This window comes from Phalacrocorax carbo, chromosome 6 (genome assembly GCF_963921805.1).
Source record: "Phalacrocorax carbo chromosome 6, bPhaCar2.1, whole genome shotgun sequence".
Lineage (NCBI taxonomy): Eukaryota > Metazoa > Chordata > Aves > Suliformes > Phalacrocoracidae > Phalacrocorax > Phalacrocorax carbo.
This window is the reverse complement of record NC_087518.1, coordinates 17,869,214-17,881,546: the sequence shown is the minus strand read 5'-3', so window position 1 is coordinate 17,881,546 and position 12,333 is coordinate 17,869,214. Positions and strand designations below refer to the sequence as shown.

General features: G+C 44.9%; 1 protein-coding gene across 1 annotated transcript in view; it reads left to right on the top strand.

Moving 5' to 3' along the window:
- DNAH1 (dynein axonemal heavy chain 1) overlaps positions 1 to 12,333 on the top strand; it is a 79,762-nt gene that overhangs the window by 39,006 nt on the left and 28,423 nt on the right. The window contains exons 30-45 of the mRNA XM_064455669.1: positions 394 to 582; positions 1,620 to 1,725; positions 2,790 to 2,903; positions 3,227 to 3,376; positions 3,855 to 3,941; positions 4,047 to 4,233; positions 4,348 to 4,439; positions 4,913 to 5,067; positions 6,738 to 6,915; positions 7,203 to 7,397; positions 8,059 to 8,178; positions 8,783 to 8,941; positions 9,233 to 9,337; positions 10,552 to 10,692; positions 11,193 to 11,353; positions 12,051 to 12,208. Of these exons, the coding sequence (XP_064311739.1) occupies positions 394 to 582; positions 1,620 to 1,725; positions 2,790 to 2,903; positions 3,227 to 3,376; positions 3,855 to 3,941; positions 4,047 to 4,233; positions 4,348 to 4,439; positions 4,913 to 5,067; positions 6,738 to 6,915; positions 7,203 to 7,397; positions 8,059 to 8,178; positions 8,783 to 8,941; positions 9,233 to 9,337; positions 10,552 to 10,692; positions 11,193 to 11,353; positions 12,051 to 12,208 (2,297 nt within the window). The remainder of the gene's footprint in view (positions 1 to 393; positions 583 to 1,619; positions 1,726 to 2,789; positions 2,904 to 3,226; positions 3,377 to 3,854; positions 3,942 to 4,046; positions 4,234 to 4,347; positions 4,440 to 4,912; positions 5,068 to 6,737; positions 6,916 to 7,202; positions 7,398 to 8,058; positions 8,179 to 8,782; positions 8,942 to 9,232; positions 9,338 to 10,551; positions 10,693 to 11,192; positions 11,354 to 12,050; positions 12,209 to 12,333) is intronic.

The window sequence follows — 12,333 nt, the reverse complement described above, 5'->3', positions numbered from 1 at the left end:
TGATTGCTTTCACTCTACTTATTCTTAATGTAGTGTTCTGACTCATAAAATGACCACCTGATAGCTAACGAGCTCTTCTACAAACCAGTAGATAGGGGCATCTAATACTCTAGAATATGCAGCAGCAATAACAGTTTTACCCTTTTGTAACGGTCCTTTTTCTGGAGAGTGAATTTGTAGCCGGTGGCAGAAGGATTTATCCATGCAGGGCCCCATGAATACTAAGTAAGGCCATATAACTAACTCTGTTGCAAAGTGCTGCATATCTGAGCTGTTCTGCAGAACAATAAAGGATGGATTCCTACCTGTCTCCAGCTGGATAGATCATATGTGTCCCTTACTGAAATCAGTAGTAGAAATGTTTTTCATCATCTGGTCTCTTCTGTGTTGTAGGTGTTACCTGACACTTACAGGAGCTCTGCACCTGAAATTTGGAGGTGCACCTGCAGGCCCAGCAGGAACAGGCAAAACAGAAACAACAAAAGATCTGGGGAAAGCACTAGCAATCCAAACTGTAGTGTTCAACTGCTCTGACCAGCTTGACTTTATGGCAATGGGAAAGTTTTTCAAGGGACTAGCCAGGTACAGTGAAATACTATGTGTCGTTATCAAGGAGTGGGTGGGATACAGTTTTTCAGAGCAACCCAGAAGAACAGGAAAGCCTTAGTAAGGGCATTACTGTGTTCCAGAATGAGCAAAGTTACAAAATTCCTGCCAGAAGGGAGGGACAGTTGAGCCAATTAAAAAAAAAAAAAAAAGACGGATAAAAAGAGATCCTGTTCATTTAAGGCAAAATTAAAATGCTTTGCACCAATCCACTATTAGACATCTGTGCAACTGTTGCCAGCTCTGTCCTTCGTCCTTAATATTATACACATTGAACTGAGATTCAGCCCACAAGCTCCTTAATCTTAAGAAGGAGAGAATTTGCTGAGTGTATCCAAAATTGAGCAGCCAAGAGAGACTGCTCTAAGCCCTGAGGGATCCTCTCAGGGAAGCATCTCGCTCCTACATTTCAAACAGAGCTGGTCCAATTAGTCTGTTGCACACTGGTGAATCTGAATTAGTTACTCCAATAAAAGCCGATACTCTTTTCTCAGATGTTTTCTTTGTAAGTAATTTAACTTCCTTCTTAAATCATGCCTTGTGGGAAGATCACCTTCCTCATATACATGCTTCCAGCTTTATATATAGTCTTCCAAGCTCTGAAAAATGGCCTTAAGAGATGTCTAAATTGTATCTGCTACACTTATAGCTCAGATACAAAACAGGAACTCAACATAATACGCCTTTAAAGCCCAAATCTGTAACATGCAGAATTTGCTCCAGGCTCTGTAGGATCAGACACTGCCATGGTCTTGCAAGGACCATGCACCTTCTCACTCATCACATGGCCTGGGATGCATAGTTGGGGTGAGGGGCAACAGCCCCTTCCACTGTACCAGTACACTGTGGCTGTGTCACTGCCTGCTGTGGAATATTAGGGAGCTTTTCACTTACTGCCTCTGTGCTGCCTCCCCAGTTGTGGGTTTATAATTTTTAGATCTAGCTGAACTTTTGACTGCAAGATTGCTCCTGTGTGATATTCCTGACTCCCCTCATTTTCCTTCCTTGTCCAGCTCTGGCGCATGGGCTTGCTTTGATGAGTTCAACCGCATTGATATTGAGGTGCTGTCAGTGGTAGCCCAGCAGATCACAACCATTCAGAAAGCACAGCAGCAGAGGGTATGTAGTGAACATGTGGATGGGAAGGCAGACAAAAAATCTCCACTTGAGCTAGTCTAGGCAAGTCCTTGTCTTTGCATGCATCTTTAAGGAGGACCAGCTTCACCTGCTCAGGGGCAACTCAGGCAGACGTACTCGAGCTTGGAGAGGCATGAGTAACGCTCTAGCTCTGGCACATCATATCAGGACATTACATAGTCAGCATCCTGGGTGGATTTTGTAACTTTACCCTAGTCTGTGCTGCCACAGTTGCCCACACTCTCACAGGCTGAAGTACATGTCACCTTGAGCTGCAGTGCCAGCAGACTTTGGTGTGGGAGATGGATCCACTGAGCTGATACAAATTGGAGCCATGATAAAGGCAGCCAGTGTTTTGCCATGAGCTGCTCAGCACCACATTTGTCTAAATGTGTTATCCAAGCTTTAGTGGACTCACAAAACCCAATATATGCAGAAAAATGCATACTCATGCACACACAGAATTGCAGTGTAAAGTTGGCTTTATATGGAGACTCAGCTGTCAGCCAGTCTAGCAGCCAGCCTCTGCTTTGTTCTCTGGAGACTCAGAGGGGTTAAGACCTGAATCTCCTTCACTTTGGCTTGGAATTAGAAACTTGCTCTCCGTGAATTCTTCTGCATTACTTTATCCCCCATCTGAAATTACTACCTACACAGCTTTAAAAAGGATTTAGGTTTCTCTTTGCCCTCTCTGCCACGAATTAATTCAGGTCCAAACTCTACTGCAGAATAAATGGAAAGATGTTTGTTTACAACTGCAGGGATAGAAGTCTGTTCAAAAGCCAAAAAAAAAAAAAAAATCATGTCCTATCAGTAAATCTTCCATGAGCCCTGTTTCTTAAACAGGGAAAAATATTGCTGGTAGTACTTTATTCCTGCAGTGGGACCAGATTTGAGTCGCTACAGTTGTGCACAGCTCTGGGTGTCTGTGCTTGATAATTTAACTACTGAAAGCCATTGTTTTCCTCTTAGAAGATTTTGCTACATTATTTAATTTGCAGGTCAGGCTCTGTCCTTTGAGGATGATCCTATTTCTAATTTTCTAGGTGGATCACTTCATGTTTGAAGGCACAGAGATCCCACTGGTCCCATCCTGTGCAGTCTTTATCACAATGAACCCAGGGTATGCTGGGCGTACTGAACTGCCCGATAACCTGAAGGTAAGGAGGGTAGATTGCATAAACAGAACAAAGAGGGGCGATACAGGTGCTGGATGCTACCCAGAGCACTAGTGTGTCCATGACAAGGATTAGGATGTGATACTTTTGGAAAGTTTCTAGCATAATTTTGAGATTTGAATCACATCTGTAAGAGAGTGGCACTCCTCAGATTGCAGTCTGCAGGGATGCTATCCTGACAGGTGTAAGGCACACTCATGCTGTGTCCTCTAAACAGTTTGGGATAGATATTCAGCCATTTCAGTTTGCTGGAAAAAGCAAGAAACAACAGTGGTTTGATCTTGTCGTGGAACTGTATGTTTCAGGCTCTCTTTCGTCCTGTGGCAATGATGGTCCCAGATTACTCCATGATTGCTGAAATCTCACTCTACTCTTTTGGGTTTAATGAAGCCAAAATCCTTGCAAAGAAGATCACCACAACGTTCAAACTATTGTCAGAGCAGCTCAGCACCCAGGTAGGTGTTAATGTGCATTAAAATTTTTTAAATGTGAGGCTTTCTCAGCCTAGGCACAAAGTACCTAGATGGTTCTCTTGGTGCCTTGTTATAGCATATCACAAAAAGGTCACAATACCCATTCTTCATCTACCTCCCTCCTTTCTAATGCTCATTTCTCCTCCTGTGGCTGGACTTGCATTCACCTTCAGTCCTAGTTAGGATTACAATGCCAGGACAGTTAAGCCAAGCAGCCCTGCCTACTTCTCCCTCCATCTAGGATTTTTCATCATCCAGTTATTCTCATCTTACTCACCCATAGTCTGTACAGCTGAGGACTAGTTAGTTGTTTGAAGGATCCTGAGAGCACAATTGGATGAAGGAGCAGTTGTTCTGAAGGCATAACTCTCTAGTTTTTTCTTTTCTGACTTGCTAAACGAGTGCATGCATAGGTGCTCTCTTTTTAGAGATGACATTGTTTCCTCTGTGCCTTCTCCAGGACCACTATGACTTTGGGATGAGAGCTGTGAAGACTGTCATCTCAGCAGCTGGCAACCTCAAAAGAGAGAATTATACTATGAATGAGGTAAATATGCTTACATTTCACACTGTCATAGACTTATGTGACCTTTTCTGCAGCCACAGGAGAGAGGCAGGATCTTTGAAGTTCTGAGTTCTTAAATCTTTGCAGGAGCTGATCTGCCTGCAGGCTATCAGGGATGCCAACGTACCCAAATTCCTGCAGGATGACCTCAAGCTCTTCAATGGTATTGTCTCAGATTTATTTCCCAAGATCAGAGAAAACCCTGTTGATTATGGCATCCTGGAAGAAGCCATTCGCAAATCCTGCATCAAATTGAATCTGAAGGATGTTGATGGTGAGGGGAAAGGCTCTCCGCAAGCTCCCTCTGGGCCTGGACTTTTGTCCAGTGCTCTGCCCTAGGAAAGAGATAGCTGGTCCCAGACCCACACCACATCATCTTCCTCTACAGGTTTTGTGACTAAGTGCATCCAGCTCTATGAAACCACTGTGGTTCGTCATGGCCTTATGCTAGTGGGGCCAGCAGGCTCTGGGAAGACAAAGGTATGGTTGAGACACTGTGCTGGTGCCAGCAAACCATCACCTACCTAGTGATGCAGAGGGTTAAGCTTCACAGAAGACTTGCACTCTGGCATTTTCAGCTTCTCTCAGATAGAAGTCAGGGGACCAAGGTGCTGCTTTTTAGTATTGATTTAGAGCCATGGGCAAGTATATTAGTAGCTCACTCTTTCGAGTTGGGAGATGAGACTGAAGTTTATTAGCTCTGCTGCAAATTTCTAAGGCTGAGATGTACTCTGACATCTCAAGATGCTTCAGGCCTCTTGCACGGGAGATCTAACTTCCTCCCCCTGCATCTGGCATTTTTTATTTCTGTGAATACAGCCAGACATCACCTTACTATGATGTTATCCTTCACTGTCTCTCCTTTCTCACTGCCTTTTGAATGCAGTGAGAGCAAGTGGCTTTGTCATTATGGAGCCATGGCAGTTAACTCTCTTGCTCTCCTGCTTTTGCAGAGTTATGAAGTCCTGGCAGCTGCAATGACGTCACTGAGAGGTCAGCCTGCAGCCAGTGGTGGGAATTACGAAGCAGTCAGCTACTTTGTACTGAATCCCAAATCCGTCACAATGGGCCAGCTTTATGGAGAGTTCAACTTGCTAACACATGAGTGGTAAAGTACAAAACCTGCTTTCCTTTATTCCAGATGGGAAACATTTTCCTTCTGGTCCTGAGCATCTTCTCTTCAAGGCTGAGAACTACTTAGGGTAGTGGCATAAAACCAGAAGCAATCAAGTTCTTATCCTGACCAAGCTACAATAGCCAGTCACGGCGATTTAAGCTGACATCTTTTATTGTGCGCTTGGCCCAGCTGCCAGCACATGCCCAGACAGTTATTGCAGCTCAGCTGACAGCATTAACTGTGTAACAAGGAGTAATTCAATTGCTTTGGAGCACATGCCCCTCCTCTGAGGTACAGCGGCTTAAAAACACTTGCTTTGCTTCTGAAGAAAAGTGACCTCTGTGCTGCCCACTTGAATTGTTCTGTGTAAATACACTGGTGGCCTTGAGTGATGAGGGAAGACTTTCAGGCATAAAGGAGCATTTCATTCCTGTTACCAGGGCTCTTGCTTGCTTACATGGTTTGGAAGTGAGAACCAATAGACCTTTTGCCCTTTTAACAGCCAGGTCCTACTGCTTATGTTTCCCTATGTGACCTGAGGCTGACGTTGCAGCTCGCTTCATCCAGAAGCAAAGGTGTGAGAAGCAGCGTGAATCTCCCTTTGGCCTTGTCATCTACCCCTTGCTTAGGGGCAAAGCTAAAGACTCTGTTCTGTAAAACCAGAGAAACAAAATAAACATGAAACTAACTGCCTCTAGGAAAAGTAAACATTACTGATGCTGAGACCCAGAGCTGCCCAACCTGGGCTCTGGTGCATGAAGGACATTTTATCGGATATTCTAGTTAAGCTCAACAGTTTATTTATGATGTGACTCTACCCAAGAGCAGCACACAGGCACATGAACATGACAAAAAGAAAAATACAGCAGCTATGTAAAATGTATTTGCAGACAAATCCATCTGTTTTAATCAGCTGAGCTTTAGAACAGACTGTTTTCCCTTGATCTCAGTAACAATACCATGGAATTCACTAGCGCTATAAAAATAACAAATAATTACTTAATAATTGGAGTAGAGTTCAGGGACTGAACAGAAATTCCACTCCAAGTTTCCATGTACAGATGAAGCTCTAACTGTCCACAGCCAGCATTCCTTGTGTGTTTGCTCTCCTGTTCACCAGCTCAAGCACCACCTAGGTTCACAGGCAGCTGAGGATGGGGAACCACAGTTATAAAAAGGGTAGAGTCATGCTCTTTAACCTGGATTCATCCTCCTAACCTATAGTTACCCAGCTGAAGCACCTGAATTAGCAGAGTAGCTGTCCTGAGCCTCCCTTTATACTTTGTGGAGAAAGAGACATCTCCAGAGAGCGGATAACCCATCTAAGACCTGTACTGGATGCTGGCAAGGCCTTTTTGCTTTTCATTGAGCACAGAAAAGTTAAAGGGAAGCTTGCCATTTTATAGCAAGATGACACGAAGTCCAGATCCTAATGCCCAAAGAAGTTGTCTCATGGTGCCACTCGGGCTCAGATGTATGTCTCAGTAAAACAAAGAATGTGATGATCCTTGATGCAGCTCATCAGCACGTGAGGCATAGGTATCCTCCAGCACATGAATCAGGATAAGATTCTGGGTTTCTTGACTGATATGGTGGAAGCTTTGCCATTGATTTCAGCAAAAACAGAATGGCCCACGCCCTGCCTTCCTCCCTCCTTTCAGGACAGATGGGATCCTTTCCTCACTCATCCGGCAGGGAGCTGCAGCCACCAACACCAGCAAGAAGTGGTACATGTTTGATGGGCCAGTTGACGCTTTGTGGATTGAGAACATGAACACGGTGCTGGATGACAATAAGAAGCTGTGTCTCAGTTCAGGGGAAATCATCAAGCTGACAGAGGTAACTTATCCTTCCCGCTTTTGCTGCCTGTTGTCTGTTTTCCTTCCTCCCTCCTGGAACAGGCTTGCCTTTTACTTTCCATTTGGTGTCTGTGATGGACTCATATGGAAATTGGTATCTCAATTAGCAGACCTTTGTTGGCCAGACCTCTGCTGTGCTGCACAAACACAACAAAAAGAGGGCTTCTGTAACAAAGGGGAAAATAGCAACTTCACCAAATTATGCTGAAAGACATCTTAGAAATTATCAAGTCCTTGTTCTCCATTCTCTCCTTTTGCAATTTCCAGAGCATGACCATAATGTTTGAAGTCCAGGATCTGGCTGTTGCTTCCCCTTCCACAGTCTCCCGCTGTGGCATGGTTTACCTGGAACCCAGCATCTTGGGGCTGGAGCCCTTCATAGAGTGCTGGCTGCAAAAAATCCCAGGCATCATTCAGCCCTTCTCACAGCAGCTAGTGTCTCTCTTCAGGAGATTCCTCAAGGTGAGCTACCGTGCTGTTCCAGCCCTTCTGTGGCTTGGAGCTTATCAGCTTAGATATCAACCAGACCAGCCTGGATTTAAATACCATTGTGGGAATACTTCAGACTACCAGTATACACACTAGTCTATGAATTTCCTGGGTTTAATAGAGGCTATTCACTGATCCCTGCAGATGTGTCTTAGTCCTATTGGTCGTTAGAGTTTGTTTTATTTCCTTTTAAAATTATCTTCTGGATAATGTCATCCCTGGTGCAGCTCCATTGCTTACAGTGGAGTTACTCTAGGGAGAAAGTTGTAAGAACAAGTCTGGTTATTTCAGCTCTTCTCCTGAGCCACTATTTTAATTAATAACCTAGAGCTGCAAAGGAGAGGTCTGAAGGGAGCAAAACATTTAACAGCAGTGATGGCATAAGATGCATGTCACTGTTGCACAGAACCAAAAGGCAGGCCCCAAGGTTTCTTGTGGCTAAGACTGAACCAAGCAGTTTGACTTTTCTCCAGTCAAAACGGTTGTACTCGGGACACAGTAGGAAATGGCAGCATTCTCAGTCATGCCCTCCCTGCTAAATGTAGCTTGCAAGGAGGCAAGATGAAACCAGAACCCTAGAAGGTAAAAGCAAAGTCAAGTGTGTTGGATGGTGACACTGAGCCTCTCCTTACAGGAGGCCATCAGTTTTGTCCGGAGTTCTGTGAAGGAGATAATTGCCTCAACAGACAGTAACCTCACAAGGAGCCTTCTCATGCTCTTGGAATGTTTGTTTCAGCCTTTCATTCCCACTGAGGTAGGATTTTGCTGTTATCGCTTGTGTGCACCTGTAACTCTTAAGGGCACTAAGTCATGCAGAGGGTTAGTCACCAGAGAACAGTGTTGGTGCAGAAACGTTACGCTGTAGCTCATCTACGTGGCATAAGGCAATACAACATCCTGCAAAGCACAGGTAAACCTGGAAGGATTATGCATTGCCCACTGAAAGAGCAAAAGAAAAACTCCATGCCTACCAGGCTGGAGAGAAGATGTTCACTTTTATTTATAGCAGAGGGAATTAGAGAATGAGTGGAAAGCTGAGATCAGAGCTAAGCAGCAATGCACTTCGTATTGCAGGTCCTTTGAGAAGTAGCATTGAAGAAGGCTGGACAATTTTCAAATTAACAAGAAAAGACTAAATTGTTCTCCCAGCTCCTGTTGAGTGACACTAGCTCAGCAAGGGGAGTCTTTCAAGTACACCAATGAAACAGCAAGTTTAAATCCACAGGATACATTAATAAGGCCTGTGAAAAACTGGCTAGCAAAAGCTATACAGAAGCTGAATAGAATTATGAGCACATTAAGTGCCTGGTGTACCTTAACCATGCCTGAGAATTTTACTTCTCTTCTCTGGTTCTCAGGGAATTAGGATGATTCCACAGGAGAAGACAGCTCGTATTGGAGAGCTGATTGAACCCTGGTTTATATTTGCCTTGATCTGGAGTGTGGGCGCTACTGGAGATTCCCAAGGCCGCATGGCCTTCAGCTTGTGGCTGAGGGAGAAGATGGCAAAGGAAAAGGTGAGTAAAGGAAAAGAAGATCCTCTCTCATTATAGAGGAACTGGTAATGAGGAATGGGAGTCAGAGCTTCTTGAATGCCTGGAGGCCTTGGATGGGCTTCCTCTTGTGATCTGGTATACCACATCTGCTTCAAACTACAAGGGACCCTAGAGCTGGAAGATCTGGGAGAGAGATCTGCCCCTCCTGGCCTGGGCAGCATCCTATCAGTAAAGTCTTCCTTGCAGTAGTGCAGATCCTCATGTGAATTCAGCTGAGTGGCAGCAAGGTTCACCTTAGCTTTATTTCCACAGATCCAGTTACTTTTCCCAGAAGAAGGAATGGTTTATGACTATAAACTCTACGATGCTGGGCTTAGCAGTGCTGAAGATGATCTGGATGAGGACATCATTAGGGAGGTAAAATATTTCACTTTCAACTCTAAGCTGGGAAATTTGGGGGGAGGGACCAGGAAGCAACACAATCCTGCTGGATTTGGTAGGATTTTCTTATCAAGGGCAAATAATAAAGGCCAATTGGAAACAAGTGAGAATGTTTAAAGTGAAATGAAGCTTTTCATTAAAGGAAGAAGGCAGTTTCTTTCCCTCAGGGTTGTGAAGCAGATCTTTTGAATCTGAGCCAAGGACTGGTCAGTTGAGACCTGAATACCTCTGCCAGTGGTCAGGAAAGTGAGAGGGCTTTACAAGTGTGGCTGCTGCAGGAGGACTCAGATGGAGAAGCTCAGACGGAAAGGTCTGTCTGTGTTAGAAAGCAGTGCACAACAGCAAAACAGCTGTGTGCAGCAGAGTCTGGAGGAGGAGCAAGGCAAACAAATATGCCATCTCTTTCACAGGAGACAGCAGAGCAGCAGGGCATGCAAGGCCCATCTGACTGACAGTTACCAGCCCCTGGGCTGGGGGGAGGAAAGAAAAAAGAGTAAAACTGCTTCCCCTTCTTACAGAGCAAAGTAAGGAGCTCTACGAGAGCATCAGATGCTTAGCAGAAGCTGCCACATCATCTCTGTGGGAAGGCCACATGAGGTGGCCAGTAATGCACATTTTCTCAGTGTTCTTCAGCACATCCCTGACAAAACCTCCATCTCACTTGTATGGTAGTCTCTGGGAGGTTAGCCTGTGACTTGATTCTAGCACAAGTCATCTGTGACTTGTACAAGTACAAAACCTCCCTCTGTCTCTGAGTGCAATACAGGTGATGGTACCAAACATGAATATAGGATTCCATCTAAGCCCTGTTTGGCCCTCTGCCATGGGGGCCCTTACAGGATAGGACAGCTTAGGAAAGAATTCCCATTCTTGCAGATATCACAAGTGCTCCATCACCCTTTGATCCCAGTTTTCAGATGGAGGACAAGTATGCTGCTGCAGGTGCAATGATCTCTAACTCTTGGGCTACCTCCCTCACAAAGGAAATGAGTCAGGCACTCACAGCATTGCCATACAGAAAGGTATAGGTGGCAAGACTAGACAAAGGGCTGGAAACCTGAATTCTTCATCAGAATTTGAGCTACTACACAAGGAGCTGTGATGGGGGAAAACACAGCAGAAATACGGTTTTCCTGTTCCCATTGGGTATTGATACGACCACCCCCTCTAAACACACCCATACCTTTCAGGTGTGCTGGGAGAAATGGCTGGACTCTACGGCAAAGTTCACCATCGTTCCTGATACCAACTTCTGTGACATTATTGTGCCCACGATGAACACAGTCCGAATGGCCCATCTGCTGGAGCTGTTGCTCACTAACCATAAGCCAGTACGTGCCCAGCCTTGTCTTTCATTTTTTGATTCAAGCCTGTTCTCTTCAACAGGAGCACCTTTTCCTCTCCCAGTGCAGTCAGAACCTAGCAGCTACCTGATACTTTGAGATTATTTCCCACTCTCACTGATTTATATTTCTCTGCACAAAAGCTGTGCCTAAGCAATAGGAGCTCTCCATTCAGTCCCCAGACACCATGCCAATGCCCCAAAGGAATATCAACAATCAATCAAAATGCAGCAATTGCTAGGTAGCCCATCACCATCCCTCTTTACCTGTTTCCTATGGTTCCATTTCATACTCCTTTGTTGCATTCCTTGCACACCAAGAGATCTGATGAACAGCTGTCCTTACTGAAGAAGCAAGCCTTCTGTCCTCTCCCAGCCTTTGAATGCTTAAGTGGGCAGTAACCTGCCTTTCCTCCAGCAAATGTCAGAGCGCTGAGAAACACAGACTGTATGCCTATGGTTACACTGCATTGTTGATTGTGCTTCTAGGTTCTCTGCGTTGGTCCCACTGGCACAGGGAAGACTGTCACAATTACAGACAAACTTTTGAAGAACTTGCCTCTTAGATACATCACACAGTTCCTGATGTTTTCGGCACACACCTCTGCTAACCAAACCCAGGATCTCATTGACAGCAAACTGGAGAAGAGGCAAGTTTCCTTTCTGGGTTTGCAAAGGCAGTATCCCTGAGCTCAGTGTTTCTATCACCTTGGCCATGTAGTTTCATACCAAGACCTGAAGGGGTCCCAAGCGCATACAGCTGCGGATAACAAATAGGACACACAGAAAATCCTAGCTGGGATTGTGAGAGCCAGTAATAACTTGATAAAATGGCAAGAAAGTGAGAAGGATTAGTAAGGGTCTATAGAAGTTGCTCCAATTCTAGTTATTCCAGAAGGACTACATTTCACAGCACAGGTGTTTGCAAACCCTGGTGTGGAATCTTTATAGAAACTGATGGGAGAAAATATGGTTGCTGACCCCCAGTCCAACTCCCCATGGTTAACAGCTGCCCTTTTTCCACCCTGCTCTGCCACTGGTTTGAAGTTTCCAACAGATTCATGGGCCCAAGCTTTGCTTTTATTTGCACCCATTTATTCATGTACATTGTGCATAAGTAGAAAAAAAATTTTGCTTGTGTTTGGAAAGAAGCCAGTAACTCAAACACCGCTCTGGATCTTTTCTGTGCAAAGGCCCAGATAAAGTGGTATATGGAGCGTAAGTGTAAGGATAGCTGAAACTGCTGACCCAGGAAGCCTCTGGAGAAAAAACTGCTTTTGGATCAAGTTAGGAGTACCTTTGCAACAGGAGTTGTCCTGTGTCCTTATAAGCCTTTTGTCCTTACAGGCGGAAGGGTGTGTTTGGGCCTCCAGTTGGGCGGTATTTCATATTTTTTATTGATGACTTGAACATGCCCATGCTGGAGAAATATGGTGCTCAGCCTCCCATTGAGCTTCTACGGCAGTGGATGGACCACCAGGGCTGGTACGACAGGAAACAGATCGGTATGACCCAGATCCTTTGCCCAGTAGTCTTGGCAAAAGTTGGCCTGCTGATAGATATGCATACTGCTGTGGAGATTTGTGGTGGGGATTTTTAGCTACAGCTTAGCATTCATTCCTGATTTTGC